Below are 24,106 nucleotides of genomic sequence, written 5' to 3' on the forward strand. Positions count from 1 at the left end.
GTTACTTCATGGGCTGAACCAACCCACTGCACATACTTTATTATAAATTCCAATTTATTAATGTTGATTCATACATGCATCAATTATTTCTGAACAAACTCAGGTCTGGTCTACCCAACTCCTACAACTCAGGAAAACCCTAGCTTTGCCTGCCTCTGTTCTTATTCTTGTGAGACATGGTCTGAGTAGGCTATATAGCTGCCCCAGTTACTTTACTAGCCAAAATGTGGGTGGATGAACAAAAATACATAGAAAAACTCAATAGCTTATAATTAGATTTCAAGTTTCATTATGCAACTTAAAGATGGTGGCTGCCTCTTTCTAGAGAAGTCACCATGACCATATTCCCACTGAATTAGACAATAAGGGATGGGCTATCTGTCTGCTAAATGTTCAGTTTAGGCAGGACCATAATCATACAAAGGATGAATAACCAGGGTTCCAACAACGAAATCCTGCCTCACAACAGGGTGAGTGAGAGCCCTGTGACCAGAGGTATTCAAGCAGAGGGTAAGTTAACTCCTCTACATGCTTTCAGATACTGAGATCATGCATTAAGTCCTACAACTGGATGATTTTATGAAAGTTATCCTAAAGTGAAATCCATCCATATTTCACTTTGCACAAAGGCTTCAAAGTTTACATTTTATAAACTTTAACATTTGCAACTTGATCTCACCTTTCTAAAAAGGAGTTTCAGATTCACAAGTGCAATTTTTCTTAAAAACATCAATATATTAAAAAGTAAATCCCCAATCCTCCTTTTTGAAGGAGGATTTACTGAAAAGTGTACATTTTAGAGGAAATGTCAGTAAATATAAGAATATTTGAAGTTTCACCAAATGTATCTACTTTTTAAAGAAAGTCATGTTTACGTGACAAAAAAAAGTGTGTTGTAGTAATTTATGGATAATCTAGAAGAGTCTATAATATACTTCTAACAGATGTTCCTTTTATAAGCCTTAAGGAAAATCCAAGATGTCAGCAATCATTTAAGTCAAAGAAGGTGAAATAGGGACTTTGGGCTGGCTGCATTTGTAATCAAGTAATCACCATATCTAGTCCAGAAATCCCTTAGGTAAGTTCATTTCTTGCCTGCCTGCCCCCTTCAAGTTTCTACTGATAAATAAGAAGGTACATTATAAATGTTAGGGGGAAAAAAAGCACCAGGTCTTGATATATGATGCTAATTCCATTTCTGTGTATTCTCAGGTATACATAAAGTGCAATATTTATCTTTTTTCAAATGCCATCTGTTTGAAGAGACAAGCCAAAAAGAACAGAGTCCCTTCATGTGCCTTGGACACAGCTGGGTTGTCTGCCTTCTACAATCAGCAGTGGCCCTAAGAACTCTTTAATGCTAAATATAAAAAAGATCATTGTCCATATCAGCAAGAGGGAGAAAAGAACTCCAAAGAGGTTCCACTAACCCACCACAAAGACTCAAGTTAAATGCCATAATCATGCCAGCCACTCAGTTACCACTCAGTCTCTGTCTCCAGTCCAGAAACCAGTCTGCCAGAAGCCCAGATAGCTGGAAAAGCAGCCGTGTTTTATCATACAACTGACTCCCAGATGTCAATTTAAAGGAAAATTATATGTATCCTACATTAAGGAGGAAAAAGATCCCTCATTGTATAAAAGTCTTTTTTTTTTCTTTTAAGAGAACAAAGAACATATATTTTGAAACTCCGTAATTGAAAAAGACAATACAAACTACAAATGTTAACAGGGCACTTGCCCCTATTCACTAAGCTCAACATAAATAAATTATTCCTTTTGTATTTGTGTAGACAATGCTTCCTAAGAAAAATCATGAACTCTACTTTTAGTGAGATTAGCTATTACACATTTAAATATTCCAGAAAATATCTTCTAAAAGCACATAAATTCATATTTGCAATACAAGAATGGAAATTGCTAAGTTTTTTTTTTAAAAGGAATGAAGTTTTAGAATTTCACCCAAAGGGTAGTAACTAAAAAGATTTTTAAGAAACAAACCCATGTTTTTAAACATTAAAAAAAATTAAAAGAAGGAAAAAAGTTGGGGGCACCTGGGTGGCTCAGTCAGTTGAGCATCTGACTTCGGTTCAGGTCATGATCTCACAATTTGTGGGTTCGAGCCCTGCGTCGGGTTCTGTGCTGACAGCTCAGAGCCTGAAGCCTTCTTCAGATCCTGTGTCTCCCTCTCTCTGCCCCTCCCCCGCTTGCATGCACACAAGCACGTCCTCTCTCTCTCTCTCTCTCTCTGTCTCTCTCAAAAATAAACGTTAAAAAAAAATTTTAAGAAACAAATTCATGTTTTAAAAAGTATCCTTTAGGTCCATTCATTAACTAATTAATTTTGTAATTTCTTCTGAAAACATGCTACTGTACATGTGAAATATATGTAAGTCTTTATTGGATTCCCATAAATTTAGTAAGGACTAACAAATCTAATGAATGAATAACTGTTGAGAATAATGATGTAATGCCTGGAAGCCTCTGACTTGAAACTGCCCAATTCCTTCGCCAATTAGGAACTGAACTTGAAATCTGCTTAGGATGAAAGAACTGCCAAAGTTGCATGACTTCCAGAAAAATGAACATCATTCCACCAATTATAATTATGTTTGAAAATTTAAATTGAACTATTATCCAAGCTATAGTATTTAAATAAACTTAACATTATATAGGAAATTTGTATCATTCCATTCTCAACAACTTACCTTTTTATGCTAACATTTCACAATTAATTCTTTTTCCCAAAATAAAAGCATATGGGAAAGACATTTAAATTTATCCTAAGTATATCTACACACTCTGTCATTTGTGGAATGTACTTCAGTCCCAAGAAATCTCAATTACTTCAGGAATAATATAAATATGGCAATATATACACACATACCAGTGTATGCTAAATGGCTACATATATCTTACTTTTCAAACTTCGCTGTAGGATTCGTTTCTCAGTTTCTTCTCAAGATTTAATCCAAATACTATGATACAGTTTTCGTCAGGGTAATGAGTATACATTTTTAAATAGAAGGTTTCTTTGCAGTTTAAAGTCTCTATATATAAATGGTCAAGCACTATTTATCTGTAATACTTCAATGACATAGCTTCAGATACTCTAGCGTTCTGCAACAAAGAAAGTGCTCTACAAGTTGGGATGCTATGACAATACCTGGGGAAACAGAGGATGTATGTCATTATGAGTGATTATGTAATACTGCTTTCAGTTTAAGCTTATTTTTACTCATATAGTTCAGTGTTAGTTATTTATCACATTTTATAAGATTAAACATCTGTGACATGCCACTCGCACCCATTTGCTACCAAGACGCCATTTAATAGTTCATTTAGCGCATCAGCCCTGGAGATTTTCAGCAGTCTATAGGTCATGAGTTTAAGTGCTATTCGTATAATGGCAAACTGGTTTCAAATGGGCTTGTCTGACCGTTCACATGATAAAGCAGACAATGCTGGATGCCTACTGACCAGTCATTCCTCCACCCCTTTTCTCCTGCCCAACAGAACTTCCACTGGCCTCCCAAACGGAGGTCACTCTGATGAAGAAAACTGACATTCTTCAGCTGTTGTTAGTTACATCTCATAATCTTACATCTCAAGTTCTCGACATACTCAATGACGAATAAAAGTATTATTTCTTTAGAAAAATTCTCATTGGATAACAAAAAATTACATGTTGTTACAGCAAAAGAGGCTCCTCCAAAGGGAGGTTCTCACTTCTCTTTTCTTACCTCTTTCACACTGCGGACCAGTGAATCCATAAACACAAGCACAGCGGTTGGGTCCAATGCAGCGTCCACCATTCTGACATCCGTTTTCACAGACGGCTGCACACAAAACACAGCAAGAAGCTCATTAAACAGTAAATCTCCAAGTACAGTTGACCTCTGAAGAGCACAGGTCTGAACTGCACTGGTCCACTCCGATGCAGAGATTTTTCGATAAATACGGTAAAGGACTGTAAATGTATTTTCTCTTCCTTGGGATTTCCTTAATAACATTTTCTTTCTTACAGCATACTTTAAGAATATAGCATATAATACATGTAACATACAAAATATGTGCTAATCGAATGTTTATGTGATCAGTAAGGCTTCCCATTAACTATTAGCAGTTAGGTTTCTGGGGATTCAAAAGTTACATACTTAGATTTTCAACTGCAGGGGGGGTTGACATCCCCCACCCAAGATCCATGTTGTTCAAGGGTCATCTGTACAATATTTGGTGGAGATTAAACCTATAATGGATCTCACCTCTCAAACAAGCTACAGCTCACATCACCCATTTAAGTAAATATATATGATGTATATTGAGACAAAAGCCTACACAATCAATTTAAGTCACACTGTTAGGCACAGGTTCGGTAAAAGTTTTTTTGTTTTTTGTTTTTTTTTAATCAGAATCACAAAAATTAGCTGGCTCAAATGTTCATACTATCAGAGTATGACTATATAACCGTCTATTTTAGTTCTATTAGCCCCATAATCGAACATCACAGGTAAGGAGGTGATTAAAATATGGGGAAATGCTGGAAAAAGGGGCCAGACAACAGGTAGCAGAAAGAGAGAGAGAAAAGGGGGAGGTATGTGACATGGAAAAATAAAGAGGATATGGCAACACAGAGAAGGAAAAATAAGAAAAGAAAAAAAGCCCCTCCTAAAAAGACAGGGTGGGGGTAGTCAATAAGAAAAGGGCAAATGTAACATGAAAAGTGAGAGGGGAATACCATCAATTCAGGAATGAAACACCAAAAGAAATAATGAATCTGGAATCTGTAGACAGCACATAGAGGATATAAAAGCTAAGAAGGGAAAACCTCTCTGTGTCAATATAATAAATATTTTTATTAAAAAATTAACCCATGGTCCAAAATTTTCATGACACACACAGGCAGCCTGCACTCTTTCACTCCTTTCCACTTGGGACCAGGGAAACCAGGATTCAATTCAGCCTCTGTGGGCCCCAGGGAGCCAGAACTGACCCTGAGCCACTCCCCTCCCCCACTGCACCACCCTCAGCAGCCAGGACCACAAAAAGGAAACCATTCTGCAGATTCCCTGAAAAACAAGTATTCCTACTAATTCTCCTGACAGCAGCTGAATCTAAGAATCATGCCTTCTCCAAGAAAAAATACTAAGAGCTTGTCGGTCAACCCACCCACTTTGTTGAATATCAACAATGTCCTCATAGATGAAAAGGATTGCATTCTATGACTCATGCTCAAAAAACAGAACTTAAGACATTAAAGCAAAGTGAGGGGGCAAAGCACATCTATGTGCCCTTCAAATGAAGTACATATCAAAAAAGGGAAGCTCAATAAATAAACTGATATCTAAATATGCAATAACGTTGCTATTTCCTTACCGGAACGTTCAGCTGGTTTACCTATTTTCATCCACACTACTCCAAGTGGCTTCTGTTCTGCTGACAGTACAAAACCAGAACATACTCTGAAACAAAAGATGTCTTCATCTTAAAGCACCACTGTGCTAATAGCTTTAAGATTCTTTGTCTACAGCAGGCTTTGCTCAAAGGCAGGAAGTAGTCTACGTCCATCTGCACAATTAGGCCTGTGTAAGAACTACACCTTTCGGCTTCTTCCCTTGTCCCAAGCGGAGTTCTGCATAGCACTTCCTACTCATTACTGTCTGGAAATACGGGCTAGGCCATCAATTAGGTGAAGAAATACGAAGGATAAAGGAAATAAAGGTCATGAGAAGTATGAGAAAGATGGGGATGGACAGGAATGTGGAAGAAAACAAAAACCTATCCTAGAACGCTCAGTAGTGTGTAACTCCACAGAAACAACTGCCAGCGTTTGAAGATCTCCACTGCTACAAAGATACACTGCAAAGAGGTGGCCCTTGCCTAATGGAATGAATTACGGTGTGAGAAAACTGCCTGAAACATCAGCAAGCTGTAAGAAACGAAAATGGAAACCACTTTTCCTGACGTGTTCCCTCATGAGACACATGCTAGGCTTTAAGGTGACTGGGGAGAAAACATTCATGGGAGACACTCAGGATTTATCCCCGTGTTAAGTGAAGGAAGAGCTTCTCTCAGGGTTTTCCAAAAACACACTTCCAAATCCCAGGTAGAAGAAGGCGGCTAGATAATCCTGGACTTTCTCCTGGAAAGAACTCGTCCACTACAGATGAAACCTAGTGTAACCTGTTTAGGCTATACTCATAATGTCTCTTTTCTCATTCTGTGTGTGTGTGTGTGTGTGTGTGTGTGTGTGTGTGTGTTTTGTTTCAGTTTCTCAGTGGGGAAAACATATTTATTGTTCCTTAGAAAATTCAGGTCACCATACAATATGGTTTGTTATTGTAAATACTTTTTTTTACAAATTTCTCTATTTTAATTTTTAACAGGGCAAAAATATCCGCAGATGTAACCTACTTAAACAAAAGATCTTCAAGATCCTCAATAATTTGTTTTTTCTTAAATGTAAAGGGTTCCCATGAACAAAGAGGATGAGACCCACTCGTACAGCTACTGGCTGACATTTCCAGTTTTCGCGTGAGAGTTAGCTCCTTCCACAACAGAGACCAGTTTGCTTGCTTGTATCCCCTTTATCTAATGTAGAAGTTGATGTACCTCAGTTACAAAAAAAAAAAAATCCTGCAATACATGAAAGTTTTGCAGTCTTTTTTCCACTATTTTGGAAGGCAGAATGCCACAGTGAACAGATGAGCACACCCTAATCAAATTATCTTTCTGATTCTGCTGAAAAAGTGAGTTAATTGTCCCTAGCTTAGAGGGCCCCGCAGATTAAATAAAACAGTGTATAAAACCAAGTGCACAGTAGCTGCACATTGAAGGTGTTCTACAAACTTTAATTCTCCTTCTCTTCTATTCTACAGGGTATTTTATGAAAAATAAGACATGCTCTACAGAACCCAAAGTTTACACTGAGGAACAACAGCAACAGAAGATAAGCAGGCAGTGCATGTAAAAGTGGAACAAAAATTTTCCTTAAGAATGAGTTATGATAAAAATTATTTCATTTTTCAAACTTTTATTTATTTAAGTCATCTCCACACCCAACATGGGGCTGAAACTCATGACCCCGAGACCAAGAGTTGCATGACCTTCTAACTGAGCCAGCCAGGTGCCCTGAAAGTTATTTTATAAAGTAGTTTTTCTTGTGACAAAATATAATGGAAATGCAAATTTACACTTCAACTGGAGTTGGAAAGAAACGTGAATATGCCTAAATTTCCACCATGGAAAGAATGCTTTCCAGGAAGAAAAACAATGCTTACACCTGCTGTGGGATATACAGCAAAAGGCAGTGGAGAAAAATACATGCTACATACTATCCACAGCAACTTCCTAGGGATCTTTATCACGGCCTATAATTAACCTATTATCTATATAAAAATTCAGTCTTGTGCTCCCAAGTTCATATTTCCCTAAGCTCTCTCCTAAGATCTTAGCTCAAACATCTTTCCAATTGGAGGTGGAAAGGACTCCTTGAACTATCACAAATGCAAAACAAAATCCTTGCTATTCCATATTTGCAGCCCCACCTAACCCACTCCCTGGCTATTTCCCATTTCAGAAAATGACACTACCATTCACATTCTGGAGCTCTACCCAAACCTCCAGTTGTCATCAGAGGTCTTTGCTTTTTGTTTTTCTCCACCACCATCAACCACCGGACCGCCACCACCCCCACCCCCCCCCCCCCCCCCACCGCATGCCCAGCCCGTCAGCACACACTTCCTTCCACAGATTCTACTTCCAAATACAAGCTCAAGGCAAGGACTTATCACATCCTCAATTACACCGAGCATGGGCACCCCTACCCTGGCTGCTAACTGGCCTTTCATTTTCTCTCTCACTCTTTCTACAACCCAGTTCCAACACAATAGCCAGAATGATGCTTCTAAGTTAATCAGATCATATCATTCCACTGCTCAAACTGCCTCAATGACTCCAAATTTCTTTTCTTGGGGTATAAGGCCCTCTACCACCATCTCAGAACTCACCTCCTACCCTTACCTCCTCTCCTCTCTTTAGCCACATGGGTCTTCTTTCATGGTCTCCAAAATACGCAAAGTCTGTTTGCACCAAACATCCTGTGAAACTGCTTCTCCTTCTGCCTGGAACCCTTTTCCCACTGACCTAAAATGGGACCTTTTGCTCATGGATCTACTCCCAACACCTTGCACAGCATGGAGCTCCCAGGAGTGACTCAATAAACACTGCTGAATGAAATGAATGAGTGCTTTCTAAAGAAGACTGTCCACATTTCTGGGAAGGCAGCTAAGCAGTTTACATGTTTTTATAATCTTCATTTTAGCAAACATATTTCCAGGACTTTTCTGGATTCACAGGCTGAGAGTTTTTACACCTGCTTCCTTACTCTCAGTACTGTAATTCTCTGTCTGTCTGTCTGTCAGACAACTTAGGAAGTGGCTTCCTTATACCATGTTTTGAGCTGATGTCACACCTTGCCACCTTCTTACTTGCTGTGAATGAATTTTTCTGGTTCTATGATTTGCCTGCATCATGTGTCCTATGAACCCTAAGTACTGTGCAAGGATAGTTTTGCCTCAAGAGATATTCAGAGAACAAATTTTCATATATGCTGTTCTTTTTTTTTTTTAATTTTTTAATGTTTTTATTTCTTTTAATTTTTTTTAGTATTTATTTCTTGAGAAAGACAGAGTGTGAGTGGGGGAGGGGCAGAGAGAGAGGGAGACACAGAATCCAAAGCAGGCTCCAGGCTCCGAGCTGTCAGCACAGAGTCCAACGCGGGGCTTGAACTCACAAACTGTGAGATCATGACCTGAGCCAGTCGGACACTTAACCGACTGAGCCACCGAGGCGCCCCTCATATATGCTGCTCTTCTGACCCAGTGCTTTTCCCTTTCCCCTAAATGAAAAATGTGGGGACATTGGTAGGATTTGGCACAGAGACAGACGAACATAAAAGTGCCTCCTGTAGGAAGAGAAACTACTTTCCATCCCTTTACTTTCCATTTCTGTGAAGAACAGGGAAGGGACACACTAACACACTCTTTCTGCAGAACCTTCAGGAAAATACACACACACACATATACCCAGACAGATGTATCAGCTGAATTCAGGCTGAAAGCAGCTAGTTTCATAACAGATCTGAGTAAATACTCTGAAAGAACAGTAGAGGCAGGCTCTTCCCCCCTATGATTGTAAAGCAATCATCATTCTCCCCTATAGACCAAAAGGCTGAGTTTAAAGGATAATTGTGTCTCTTCCCTTACTACTCAACTCTATAAAACAGGAATACAATCAGATCTCCTAACATTTCTGTATAGGTACAAAAAAGGTATAAGTCAGCCTCCTTATAATATTATGTTCATAAAAGGTTTCTTTTAGTGGTTATAAACTGGGGTCCATTGTATAAAATTTAGAAACTACCTAAATGTATGAAGAAAATATAGAAAAAAAAATCATCCATGAAAAAAGAAACTTTGCTACGATTTCTGTTCCACTGTTGTCCAGCTATTTCCTGCTCCTGCCTGGTCAAACCTGGCCCAAAAAAGTTGTTAAACTGGCATCTCTTATTCCCGAAAGGAAAGTGGCCTCAGTGCAGTGTATTCTCTCAAATTCCTTAATGCTCCACTTCCCAAACTTGTCAATCTCAGATTATCTTAACATCTGTAGCCATACCTGAAAGCCACCTACAAAAGGGATCTGTAAACTACAGCCCACAGGTCAGATCTGGCCCACAGCCTGTTTTTGTACTGCCCATGAGTCAAGAAAGGTTTTAACATTTTTCTATGGTTGAAGAATCAAAAGAACAGTAATATTTTTGTGACACATGGAAATGGTATAAAATTCAAATTTCTGTGTCCAAAAATAAAGCTTTGCTGAAACACAGCCAAATTCTTTCATTTACATAGGGTTTATGGTCATGCTTGCACCGTAATAGAAGAGCTAAGTAGTTGTGAGAAAGACCACAAAGTTTAAAATATTATCTGGCCTTTACCGAAAATGATGGCCGACTCCTGACCTGAACAAAGTATTTTTCTTCAAGTTGATTCACCTACTTATATTAAATTATTTTAAAAGAAAACTTCATAGCATTTGTAAATAGAAAGCTGTATTACCCTAAATGGGAGGCAGACCTAAAAATAACCACAATCACAAGAAGATACCACTTCACTCACACCCAGTAGGATAGCTATCTCACTCACACACACACGCAAACAAAAAGCCGAAGTGTTGGTGAGAAGGTGGAGAAATTAGAATCCTTGTACGCTGCTGGTGGGAATGTAAAACAGTGCAGCCACTAACAAAAACAGTAAGGCAGCTCTTCCAATCAAAAAGAGAATCAGCATATGAGCCACAAATTCTACTTCCAGGTACGCACTCAAAAGAACGGAGAGCAGGGACTCAAGGGGATGTTTGTGCACCTATAGCCACAACGGCCAAAAGACAGCAGAACCTCAAGTGTCCATTCATGGACGAATAGACAAAAACAAAAGATGGTCGATACATACAGGGGAATGTTCACCAGCCTTAAAGATGAAGGAAATTCTAACCCATGTTCTAACACGGAGGAAACGTGAACACGTTATGCTAAGCAAAATAAGCTTGTTACAAAAGGACAAGTACCGTGTGATTCCACTTACTTGAGGTATTGAGAGTCAGTCAAATGTACATACACAGAAAGCACAATGGTGGTTGCCAGGGGACAGGGTGAGGGAGAAATGGGGGGGGGGGTCAGTGTTTAATGAGTACAGTTTTACTCGTGTACCTCAAAAACAAAGTTCTGAAGATGGATGGTGGTGATGATTACAAAACAGTTGTGAATGTACTCAATCCTACTCAACTGTACACTTAAAAATGGTTAAAACAGGGGCGCCTGCGTGGCTCAGTTGGTTAAGTGTCTTCATTTTGGCTCAGGTTATGATCTCAAGGTTCACGAGATGGAGCCCTATGTCGGGCTCTGTACTTGGGACAGCAGGGAGCCTGCTTGGAATTCTTTCTCTCTGCAACCCCACCTCCCCTCAAAAACAAATAAATAAACTTTTGAAAAAATGGATAAAATAGTAAATTTTATGCTTCATACATAGTGAAAACAACTTTTTAAATCTTTTAAAGCTCTAACAAAAGTAAAATAAGATTAGCTTAAGCAAGGTAGATACTCTTGCACTTCTACTGTTTCGTTTTTCTATATTGAAAGGATTGATGACAGGGGAGCATGAGTGGCTCAGTCAGTTAAGTGCCCAACTCTTGATATGGGCTCAGGTCATGATCCCAGGGTTCTGAGATCGAGCCTTGTGCTTAAGATTCTCTCTCTCTCCCTTTGCCCCTCTCCCTCCTTGTGCGTGCACTCTCTCTTAGATAGATAGATAGATAGATAGATAGATAGACAGACAGACAGACAGATAGTAAAACGCTGATGAAAAATTCTTAGGGAGGTCTCAAAGATCAGCACCAAACCGAGACTCTGCATCTGATGAAATCCACATGAAAAGGGGCCTTGTTACTATTTATGATTCAATGATGTTTGACGTTTTGTTCTTTTACTCATCCATACTTTAAAATATGGGGATTCTAGTAAGAGTCCCACCATTTGGGAAACACAAACTTCAAGCGATATGTTATTATCCAAGAGCTACAATACCTACATCTTTGTTAAAAGGTTATCTAATTAGTGCAGAATATTCTCCAGACAGTGAAGAGAAGATCTTTACTGGATTAAAGCTCCCTCTTTCACAATGACATCGCATTTTTAAAAAATCATTTCATAGCCCTGCACTACCGTATTGTATCATTAAACATATACGAGCAAAAACAGTTTGTAAGATTGGCTCTCCTAGGGTTCATTTTGGGGTATCCTAAAGAGAGAGAGAGAGAAATCGCAACAATCTTTACCATTTCTTTAGTTTGGTATTCATCTTTTAAGGAGCTAGATTTTTAAAAAAGCAAGTGAGTACTAACTTGTGATATATGTCAAATCTGATAAAGTAGGGGTGGTACTCAACATCAGTACTCTAAAACACAAACACTTTAAAGAGAAACAAATCTCATATGATACAAATTGGAAATTTAAGTGTAAGGGATGGCTTACTACATAAAATTATTTTTTTATTTTAAATTTTTTTTTCAACGTTTATTTATTTTTGGGACAGAGAGAGACAGAGCATGAATGGGGGACGGGCAGAGAGAGAGGGAGACACAGAATCGGAAACAGGCTCCAGGCTCTGAGCCATCAGCCCAGAGCCCGACGCGGGGCTCGAACTCACAGACTGCGAGATCGTGACCTGGCTGAAGTCGGACGCTTAACCGACTGCGCCACCCATGCGCCCCAAAATTATTTTTTTAATGATCATAGACTTCACACCCCCTTAAATTATGGCTTAGTATGAAATACCCACTGAATCAAATGACTGCTAATAAACGAAGTCTATGCCAATGTTCCTTACGTTGTCCACAGTAAGTTCCAATATATCCCTTCTGGCACTGGCAATGGTCATCAGCACAGGTCCCTCCATTCAGGCATCTAACGTTGCACTGCTGAACTGCAAGGAACAGCAAAAAAGTATAAAACTATCAATCACTATAATTACAGTATCTGTGAGTTATAAAAGTATACTAAATCCCAATTCAATGGCAAATATATTCTACAGAAGCAGTATGACACAAATACATCTTTATTTGTGTAAGTACACACACGAGCATATGTATTACATTACTCACCATGCCTTTAAAACATATTACACTTTCACTGTCAATCAATATATGATGACTAGTAGTGTAGTTTCCAGAATGTGGGAAGCACTTGTGTATCCATTTGGAATGCAGAGGCTGAGTGCCTGCCCTATGTGCTCAGCGCCCCACTGTAATGAAAGACTTACTATCCACTCTCATGAAGCTACCATTCCCATAGACAGACAAAACACAAGTCAACAAATGCCACAAAGCCATCATAGGTTGTGACAGGTTCTCCAAAGGAAATTGTGTCATGAAAGGGAATAGCCTGGAGTCAAAAAGGAACCTAGACAGAAGCGAGACAAGAACCATTCTGATGCAACACTTAAACTGAGTTCTAAAGAATCAGGGGCGCCTGGGTGGCGCAGTCGGTTAAGCGTCCGACTTCAGCCAGGTCACAATCTCGCGGTCCGTGAGTTCGAGCCCCGCGTCGGGCTCTGGGCTGATGGCTCAGAGCCTGGAGCCTGTTTCCGATTCTGTGTCTCCCTCTCTCTCTGCTCCTTCCCCGTTCATGCTCTGTCTCTCTCTGTCCCAAAAATAAATAAACGTTGAAAAAAAAAATTAAAAAAAAAAAAAAGAAATTATTAAAAAAAAAAAAAAAAAGAATGAGAATGAGCCAGGCATGAGAAGTACCAGCGAGGAACCTCACAGGGAGAGGAATCAGAAAATTGAAATACTCTCAGATGGTAAAGTTCTTCTGTTTGAAGAACTGAAAGGGTTACATGATTATAAAGAGTCAGGCTGAGAAGAGAAGATCCTGGAGAGGCATCCAGAGGCCAGCCAGATAATGCAAGGCCTCCTTCGCCATTGAAGGTTTTGCATTATATCCCAAATGCAACAGAAGTCATTGAAAGGATTTAAATCAGACAGTAAAGTGATGCAATCTGTATTTTTAAAGGATTCCTCAAGCTGCTCTGCACAGAAGAGATTTGAAGAGAGCAAGAGCAGAAGCCCTCGGAAGGTTACTGCAGTAGTCCCTCTGAGAGATGTGGGGCGCTAAACCATAGGCTCTCAGTGGTGATGCAAAGGAGAAGATGTATTTGAGATGTTTCCCAAGAGAACTCACAGGTCTTGTTGAAAGAGCTGATATGACATGAGAGAAAGAGGGAGAAAGCGAAGAGAAACAGTTGCTCAAGCACTGGGTGGATGGCAGCGCCATTTGCTGAGGCAAGAGAAACCGGAAGTAGACTGTGGGCAACAATGAATCAAATTTCATGCTACCACCTTTCAGAAGTTTACTAAGCATCACGGAGATGTGGAATAGGAAACGGAACAGGCGAATATGAGGCTCAATGGAAGGATATATTCTGGAGATCATCACTATGAGTTAGCAACATATTGGTAGTAGTTGAAGGCATATATGCAAATGAGTTCACCCAGGGAGACCAGACTGTTGACAATGCTGAACTCTGAAAGGAAGTCTAATGAAGAGGACACGGACAGGAGACTAAAATAATAATAATAATAATAATAATAATAATAATAATAATAAAGGAACACTGTGGCCATTGATATTGCACTAGTGAAGGGAAAAGAGCATTTCATAAAGAGAGTCAGTAATGGTGCTAAATGCCTTAGGAAGTGGAGCAGGGTAGGGACTGGAAAAGAGAGAATATTTCCTGATGAAAATAGAGTTATTACTCAAGGCCACAGAAATTCATGGATGCCCTCTGGAATTATATACCATAAAATGAGGGTAGGCCTGTGAATGTTTTGTTGCCCAGGCAGAGAATTAAAAAGTTGAATTGTAAAATTTCTCCAGGATTGGGTTTGTTTGTTTGTCTTTTGCGGGAAAACTAAGACAAGACAATGAAGATATGGGCAAGAATATCTTCCAGGCGTTCAGATAAGGGAGGTCCCGGAAAGCAATGGAGGAAATCTGCTAATCAGGGTGGTCAGAGAAAGCCTGGATGAACTGTGAACGAGAGCTTTAAAAAGCTGAGAAAATGACGGATTATTTTCAAAGAAAATGAAACTAAAGTTCTACTCAGAAGTTTCATCAGAAGACAATGACATCTGTCATAGAAATCTTGAATCTTCAATATCTGAGTCAGACAGATTCTCTTGCATGTCTTCTTAGGGAAAACGTGGAGAGAGAAATGTTAAGAATGAAACATCACTCTGGCTTGAGGCAAGTTTAAAATTTTATTCAATTACTGAGCAATTAAATAAAGAGTTATCTGCTTCTACTCTGTTAGAATATTACCTTAAACACTGGCCTAAAAGATTACGCTTGAAGACCCGACAATTCTTAGCTAGGTCATGAATAACACAATGTTAGTCTGTTGTTGTGATCTTTCAGGGTTGCTGGGAGTTCGTATGTGTAAAGCAGAGCAAGTTAATAAACGTAAAGCATCACGTCAGTACACAGTATTTTGTCAGTTACCTTTCCCGATTAGTTAACCTACAAAACAGGACCTGAACCACAGGATTACACAATAGGCAATAAACAGAGCATAGGGTTTGCAAATGCCTACAGGTTTAGGCATCAGAACACGTGGATTCAAATCTATGTTACCCTGGGCAAGTTACTTAACTCAAACACACCCATCTTCTTTCTCTGTAAAATGGGGTCATAATATTACCTCATAGTTCTTTTTATGTGAGGATTAAATAACATGGGATCGTCAAAAACATAAAACAGTACCAGGCACATAGTAAAAACCCAGTAAGTTACAGTTCTTATTCATTTAAAAAAAAAAATTTTTAAATGTTTATTTACTTTTGAGAGAGAGAAAGAAAGTGAGTGGGGGAGGGTCAGAGAAAGGGAAAAACAGAATCAGAAGCAGGCTCCAGGCTCCGAGCTGTCAGCACAGAGCCTGACGCGGGGACTCGAACCCACGAGTTCTGAGATCACGACCTGAGCTGAAGTCAGACACTTAACTGAGTGAGGCACCCAGGCTCCCCAACAATTCCTAATTATAAAGAACTTCTCCACTGAATCCAGGTACTTTTGTAACATAGATGCGTAGCTTCTGGACCAGAATTAAAGCATTTTGCTGAATAAACATCATGACCCTACTCCTTCTTAGTTTATGGTGACAATAATTAAGCCACCGAAGATTTTTCACTCCAAAGACAAATACAGATATAGTTAGTAAGGAAAATAATCAGAGACTTATACCCTTGTTGCAAAAGACATTTTGCGTTTACTCAGAAGTTTCAGAATAATGCACTAAGTAAGGTCACATCTAAGAAACATACTTGATTTTGATCCACAGGTTGGTGATATTTGGCCGCTGGAACAGGTACACATGTTAGGACGGGAACAAAATCCATCTCCACAACTATTTCTACAAATTGCTGTGGAAAGCACAATAGGGAAGGAGAGGAACAATTAGGTAATAATCCACAGTTTACAAAACCAGAAAGCTACAGTTAACAACACTAAACCTGAAAAGCTAAGATAAAAACAACAACAACCATGGGATACATAATGACTAATTTCAGATATGTAACAAAACTACCCATTGTAGACATGAGACTTAGTCTCATAAGTATCCTTACAATAATGTGCAAACAAATGGCACTATTTCAAGTTCCATAGCCCTTTAATTCTCCCATCAATATGGGTCATGTTTCCCATTCAAGGCAGAGTGTTTATACGCAGAATTTACCACAAGACAACAGTTTTGGTCCTAGAATCTGGGAGGACTGAGGAAACCCAGAGGTCCCACATACCTCAGGAAACACAGCCCACTCTGGAAAAGATCTTCACAAGACATAGGAAATACAAAATGGGTGGAGCCAGAGACTCTGAGCCCTAACCACTTGGCCAAGCCCCAGGGGTTCTGTGCACATTCCTTCCCAGCTGGTATCTGACCTGCCCCATCATCAATCTTTGTTCTCCTTAATAATTCCCTCTCTCCTTCCTCCAGCCTTTCTTCCCTGATGCTACCACCACAACGTGGCCTATCCCTGCTGCTCAGAAAAGCTGCTGCGACATCTTGATGGAGGGAGAGTTAAAGCCTCCTGCGGTTGTGACCTCCAAGGTATGAGGGTCATCACAGCAAAGAATGTTAGGCTCACTGACACAGCACATACCATGGATCCTCAAAATCGTCAGCAGAGTGCTTTCAAATGGGAAGGCTCTCCCATGTTTAGTCAGTTCATTTATCTCCATATCTACAACTGAATTCTTTCTTTGTGCACAAAGTCTATGTACTTTAATGCTCCATGAGTAGATGCATGAAGACAAGAAGAGGAGAGTCTGGAATGTCTTCAAACTAGCTATAAACATTTATGCAGATGTGCGTATGTGTCTTTTGCTAGACAGGGGTCTCACAATTTTCAAAAAGATCTAAGACCCGCAATAATGTTAAGTGGCATGTTCCACAGAAGCAAGCTAACTCAGTAATTGTTTTCCTTCTCCAAATTGCCTCTTGACATCCACATAATATGACCAGCATCTCCATTAGTAGTCCTTATAAGTGAAAATGTCATAGATCACAGTGTGAAGACTGTTAGGCAAGAACATGGTTCCTGTCATAGAGTGGACCGTTAATTTCTAAAATGTGCTACAGTTTCTGATCACCAATAATTTTCCAGTGACACATATTCACTAAAATAATATTTTATGTCAAAGCCCCCTATCCCCAGCAAGCTGACATTGAGTTTAGGCTTTAGGTGATCTACAAAGTGTGAATACCCAGGTCCTAAACCCAAGGAAGGTCTCATGGAGGAAGACCGGTCATCCTCAGACAGCAGATCTCTGTTATGACCACAGGTGTGTGCTCTATAGCTGTGAGCCAGTGAGAAGGGAAAGCATATAGGCCCTTTCTCCTCATGCTCATCTCAAATTAAAATTTCCCTCACCAAACTGTCTATCCCTCTCAGTCATGAAAACCATGAGACCCAGAAACACCAAAAGGAGAGGGCAAGAGGACATAGTTGTTAGGATTTTACAGATGCTGGGAGAAGGTACGCAGCACAGTGAAGAATACACAGTACGCCAGAGGTCTGATGTGGAGCTCTTGTGCTACTGTGGACCCACTGTAAACTTAGAAAAAAACACACAGCTTCTCTGAGTTTTAGTTTTCTTCTTGGTAAAAGAAAACAGAGCTTATACTGGAGGGATCTGATGTCTTTTCAGGTTCAAATGCTATGATTTCAGGCCAACTCCCTCCCATTCTACTGATCAAAATGCCCTTCATAGCAAAATTTCACAATAAGTAAACCAACAAACTTTCCCACTGCTTCAAGTTCTAACAAGATTAAAATAAAACCAAACCAATGAAAAGTGAGTCAATTCCATTCCTTCAGAAACAATATTGGGAAGTTCAGAAGTACTTCAGTGATCTTTGCAGGTCACAACTAAGAACCCTGACAACAAGCACAGAGACTCAAATCAAAATGCATCAGGTTTGCAGCAGTTTGAGAAATACATTTAACTTTAATTATCTTTGCCTCTTCATGAAGCCTGGTGAAGGCCAAACAGATTAAAATTCTAGACGGTAATCATTTTAATGTTTTCCGTAAAGAAAGAATTCTGTTGTATAAATGTATGAAAAAAATAATCTTTGGTGCATGCATTCTATTGGTATTTTACTTATCTCTTCTTCTAAGTTGCCTCAGAGCTTGCCTTTTGCTAAATGAGAGAAATTCAATAAATACAATAAATAATTTATCATCACCAGGAAATTCTAGAATGAAAATTCCCGATTTTGACTTTATGATGGTTTCAGTTTGGTTATTATCTTCACACATTATCATTTTAAAAGCCAAAAATAATTGAACTACTAAATTTAATGTAAAGTATTAAAATTCAAAATTTAAGTGAGATCTCTCCAACAGAATATAAAGGCATTACATTCTTCCTCTACTTTGTGCACTATTTCAATTTTTTTTTAACGTTTATTTATTTTTGAGACAGATAGAGACAGAGCATGAACAGGGGAGGGTCAGAGAGAGGGAGACACAGAATCTGAAACAGGCTCCAGGCTCTGAGCTGTCAGCACAGAGCCCGACGCGAGGCTTGAACTCACGGACCGCGAGATCATGACCTGAGCCCAAGTCGGCCACTTAACCGACTGAGCCACCCACGCGCCCCTGTGCACTATTTCATAGTCTTGGGTGTTTGAGTTATTTTTTTAATGCGCTGATATTTTTGTAGAGAACTCTTGGTATATGTGCTATACACATTTTTGGAGATTTAAGGATAACTTCAAAGTTTATGCTTTCTAGAGATTTATGATACATGTAACTTCCATTGTATTTCATAAACACCCAAATATTTCAAGTAGTAGAAATGCAGGCTACAATGCCACTGTTGTTCTGAGATTTCCAAAGTGGTTTTTCTAAACAAGTAAAAAGCACAACATTACTGAAAAACTAAAAGTATTTAAAGCCAACATTCAGAGGGCTACATATATACATATATATATATATATATATATATGTATACATACATGTACATATATATATGCACAATATATCCATGTACATATATATTTCTACCACAAATATTCTGGAAGGCTCTGTTCTCTGGAATTCCCATTCCACACCAATCCAATAAAATCTGACTTTACAGATTTGCAACACATACCATAAACCGATCCCTTCTTCTCGGCTGCTCTCCAACTCAATAATGGCAGTCACATTCATTACATTTAGTGAGTCAGACTTTCCGCAATGCCTAAGTCATCCCAGCTAGTATGGCAGGTGTGTGGTGAGTGACATTAGCTGCCTTAGGATTCTAGGAACCATGTTAAGTTTAAAGCAGGCATGATTATGCCCTACTGGCCTGAAAGAGTAAATACACCCTCCATAAATGCCTCACATAGATGATTTCTGCATTGGAGAAAAAAGAATGCAGTACCCTTTCTTCCTTTTGAATAAAGTAAAGGCTTATAATCAGAGGGTTTATGTAAAATATTTATGAATCACTTTAAAGAACAGTCATTATTTCCCATTTTTGCCTCCCAACTGGAGATTGTGGGATTTTTAGAGTAGAAAAAGTTTTAAGAAACAAGTCTTCACAACACTTGAGATTTCATTCCTTTTTAAAAAACTGAAACAACATTACATTAAGGGTCTATCTCAAACCCACAAAACCAATAAATATAGAGTCAGAGATGCCACTACATCCTTATTATCCCTTGGCTAGTGAGGTTTGCCCGTTTTCTCTGTTCACAGTTGCATAATTATCTTTTCCCTGGAGAACATGAAGGTCAATCTAAAGTCAAGATTGGCTCTAAATGAATGTGCTGTCTATGATACCTGGCTCTCCTCCGGACAAGACAAATGTGACTCTGCTAGATAAATACACAGAGGAAGGCCAGTCACACTTCAACTCACAAATTCACAGGAATGTGAAATAAGACATCCTATGGCCCATCACGGTGAGGTTGATAACTAATGACTTCTCCAATTAGAATTTAGGAAAGCTACATATACTCTTTGAAAACTAAATAAAATAATAAAAATTTTAAGGCCAGAGATGCAGAACTTTTGAAGTTCTACGCCTCACACTTTGAAAAACCTACTGTACTCTAGGAGACAGATATGGAGCCTGAAAATCCTAAATTTAAATATCTTCAGGAAAAAAAAAAAAAAAACAACCTCAAACCATTTGGGAAGAGTTCTTTTAAAAATTGTGTTGACCTGGGTCAACTCTAAATCCCTGAGAGAGTTCCTTTCATATCTATGTTATGTGGCTGTTGAGATGAAACCAGAGATAATAAAGTGGTTTTGTACAAAGGCCTAAGCAAGCTTGATCTTCAAAAGTCCTAAACCTCATGCAGTCAAAAGCCAGATAATTTACATAATCACATTGTGGTCTTATCTGGACTCTTTTAGGAAAAAGTGGTTTTGAGTTATCTAGGGAATTGCTGTACTCCCCCTTCAGTTTGTATTAATAGACACAGAAAGATAAAACTTCCAAGTATCTCTGAAACCTTTATCATTATTGCCCTTCAACAGAGCCTAGAAGTGGAGCCTAAACTGATGTAAACCGGCTGCTTCTTCCTCAACACTCGAATGGGGCCGCGTCCTAATTACCACTGCTTTGTGGCCACTGGATTCTAAAAGCAACCGTGTGCCCCCAACGACTCAATGCAAGAGCTGGGCCCTGACAGGGGGCCGACCGCGCTGCCCAGGCGGCAATCCCCATCAGGCACTCACGGACAATGCACTGGTTTCCTCCAGGAAGCGTCTTCCATCCAGGGCAACAGTAGGAGTGGAACCTGGATCCGCACACGTTGGGCCTGCGATGGACAAGCGAGGTCACACACATGGAGGGAAGGGTACGGTAACACATTAGCGGTTTTCCCAAGCAAAACCCTGAGTGAGAGGATTTCGGGACAACAAACAAACCAAAACTACACTTCACATTCTTGGGGCTTGGGGCGCAGACAGGGAAGTACATGGGCTGGAACAGGGGAGGGTCGGAAACGTCTAAACCTTGCTTTTCGTCTGCCCTCCCGTATTGCCTTCCTAAAGGGCGAAAAAGAAACTTAGAAACATGTCATTTGCTACTACTCTAGCCTCCGGATGCAGAGAACAAAGGGATCCCTCTGTTTTCAAAAATCCTTGCCCTCATCCCCAAATCCGTCCCTCCTCCATCCACTGTTCCTGCGGCCCCGACGTGTCCAGGAAGGCGCGTCGGAAGCTGAAGCGCTGGAGTTTGATGATTAGACTGAACCCTAAGCCCCGCACTGGTCCTCAAACAAAAGGCTCGGGAGCGGCGCCCCCGACGGTGGGGTGCTGGCAGGCTCCACCAGCCCCGACGCCCAGTGGACTCAAGCCCGCCTCCAGCCCCACATTTGGAACCTGTTCCCGCACCGCGGTCACTGCGCGCGCTCTACCATCCGCACCCGGGGGCCTCCGACCCAAGCCCCTAGGGAGGGCTTTTTGCCCACTGAGCTGCGGAGGAAAAGGGGGAGGCGCTCCTGGGAGTCCTCGGGATTCTGGTGGAGGGGGCCGCGGCTTGAGCCGCCAGAACTAGGCTGAGGGAGGGGTGGGATGGAAAGCTGCCAAGGCAAGGGTCCCCCCACCAGTGCCTCCTGCCCACCTACCCTCGGAGCACGTCCTGCTGTCCTCGTCTGCGGACGCGGCTGGCCGCCGCGGCGCCCTCCTCGCGGTACTCAGGCACCGCGAACCCGCCTTCGGAGCCCGCCGCCGCGGGCCGGACCTGTTGCGGGGGCGGCTGGGGCCGGGGCGGCTTGGGCGGCGGAGGCTGGGGCTGGCCAGCCGTGCCCTGCGCCCAGAGCGCCACGCAGCCCAGCCACACGAAATAGGGCTGCAGACACAGCCGCCGCCGTCTCCCCATCGCGGGCGCCGAGAGCGCGCGGACCGTGGTCCGCGGACAGGGAGTGCTGGGAGACAAAAATCTGTGCGGCCTGAAAAAAGTCAGGGTCTACAAAGCCCTCCGTCGGCTCCCGAGACTCCCCGGGGCTCGGGCTCCCTGCTCTAGCGGGAGCCCCGGAGCGAGCGCCGGCCCCCTGGTTGACGCCGGGGCGCGGGCTCTAGCGCAGCGGGCGGCGAGGCGCGGCGACGGTACAGCCGGCAGCCCTGCGCGGTCCACGTTGCATCCCCCGGGCCACGGCCCCGAGCGACTCCAGGACCGCCAGCGGGTGGGGGCGGGAAATTACAAAAGTAACCCGAGCAGCCTCGGCGTAAAGTTACAAAGAAAGCGGACCTCAAAAGAAAAAAAAAGGCCTGCACGCAGCGCCGCGGCGGATTCCCGTGCGCTCCGGGAACAGATCTTGCAAAGCTGCAAAAGTCACCAGAAAGAAGCCGGCAAGCAAACAAAAGTCGCCCCCCACGGAAGAGGGTCTCCTCCCGGCTCGCCTGGAGTCCCGCGGGGCAGCGACGCGCCGGCGGCGGCTGAGGAGCCGAGCTGAGGTGTGCGGGGCCAGGGCGAGCCGCCGGTGAGAGAGAGGGCAGGAGGCTGGAGGCCGGGGAAGATGCGGCGGGCGAGGGTGCGGCGCGGGGGTTTTGAGGCCCGGCGGGGCGTGGGGCGGGCCGGCGGGCGGCGGCTGTCAGTGGGGGCTGGAGCGCAACCGTCCACACGTGGAGCGCAGCCCCGACCCAGGGGCCGACGCACAGTGGGCGGAGACAGAGTTAAGGGGCGAACGGGTGGGGAGGAACAAGGGGAGCTAGGGGCTGGGGGAGGGGAAGAGGAAGGAAGGGGGTAGGATGAAGGGAGGGGAGAGGACTGAGATTGGGGAGAAGGGGGGGGGCAAGCCGGAGAGGAAGGCCGGGGCTGGAAGAGGGGCTTGGAAGGAGGGATTGGCGAGCCCGGGTGCGAGAGGAAATGAGCGGGGGATGGGGGCGAGGTTAGAGCGAGGAGAGAAGTGGGAAAGGGGAGGGGGGGCCGGGGGCCTGGGGGCCGGCTGGAGGGGGCGAGGCGCTAGTCGGCTTTGCTTCCCGTCCCCCTCAATTGGCCGCTAGCTCTGTTTTGACTGTACAAAGCGAGCAGACGACGGGGGAGGGGGCGGTTAGGGACCGGATTTGGGAAAGGAGGCAGCAGCCCCTTCCCCTCCCCCTCCGCCCTTGCGGGGCGGCGGACCAGGGACGAGGGTCTCTAAAGGCGTTTGGCTGGGCTAGACCCGCAGCTGAACTTCCCCGTGTCGGGCAGAGGCTACAGGGTTGAGGAGGAGAACGGGTACTCCCAGACCTATACCCGGGGTGGGGGGATTCGAAGCCAAGCCGGAATAGAGACTTGCGCGGAACTTGGCTGCAACCTCAATCAGAGGAGGCCGGGCCCTCCCCATCGCCCTCCTACCCCCACCTCCCCACCAGGAGCGGCGTCAGTCTGTGGGACCCGCAAAGGGGCTGGGCGTTTCCAGATTGAAATGTGCCCTCCACCTCCAAGAGGGAGCTCACGTGGCCGCGGGGGGCCTCGGCTGCGTGCCGGCGCCGCGGTCCTGGGGAGTCCGCGCAGGGGGTGTGCTCGGGAGTGACCCCTGGCAGAGCTTTGCCGGGAGTTGCAGCCAGAGAGGAGTTAGAGACCCTGAGCTGGCGGGGGGGGGGGGGGGGGGGGGGGGAGCGTTGGACGCAGAGCTGGGAAATGGGTCTTGGGGCAAACCCTTGGTTTCGGCTTGGACTCATTAATGATTAAGCCCTAGCGATTGGTGCTTACAGGCTGGCGACCTGCCCTCTGAACTCTTAGAACTGCCTCTGCATTCACCCGCCTCTGGGGTCTTCCTTTGTGGCCCTGATTTCCTGAGGTCTCTGTAAAGCCCTAGTCATCTCTCAATACATGGCACTGCATGGTTAAAAATCAAACATCCCTAAAAACTAAGGCTGACGATCCAAGCACAGTTTAGGAAACAGTGCAAGAGACCAATGTCTGGATTATTCGGGCCTTGGATGTGTATGTGTGCGTGCGTGTGTGTGTGTGTGTGTGTGTGTGTGTATTTCTTTCTTTTTTTTTTCT

At 42.6% G+C, this 24,106-nt stretch overlaps 1 protein-coding gene across 1 annotated transcript in view; it reads right to left on the reverse strand.

The window, feature by feature from the left end:
* The window catches only part of FBN2 (fibrillin 2), a 260,207-nt gene extending 238,213 nt beyond the window's left edge, over positions 1 to 21,994 (reverse strand). Inside the window, exons 1-5 of the mRNA XM_043586875.1 lie at positions 21,741 to 21,994; positions 20,848 to 20,930; positions 15,931 to 16,029; positions 12,441 to 12,536; positions 3,744 to 3,839 (exon numbers count right to left, since the gene is read on the reverse strand). Coding sequence (XP_043442810.1) covers positions 3,744 to 3,839; positions 12,441 to 12,536; positions 15,931 to 16,029; positions 20,848 to 20,930; positions 21,741 to 21,994 — 628 coding nt within the window. The remainder of the gene's footprint in view (positions 1 to 3,743; positions 3,840 to 12,440; positions 12,537 to 15,930; positions 16,030 to 20,847; positions 20,931 to 21,740) is intronic.
* Positions 21,995 to 24,106: the final 2,112 nt, after the last annotated feature.

The sequence above is a fragment of the Prionailurus bengalensis genome, chromosome A1 (genome assembly GCF_016509475.1).
Source record: "Prionailurus bengalensis isolate Pbe53 chromosome A1, Fcat_Pben_1.1_paternal_pri, whole genome shotgun sequence".
In the NCBI taxonomy this organism is placed as follows: domain Eukaryota; kingdom Metazoa; phylum Chordata; class Mammalia; order Carnivora; family Felidae; genus Prionailurus; species Prionailurus bengalensis.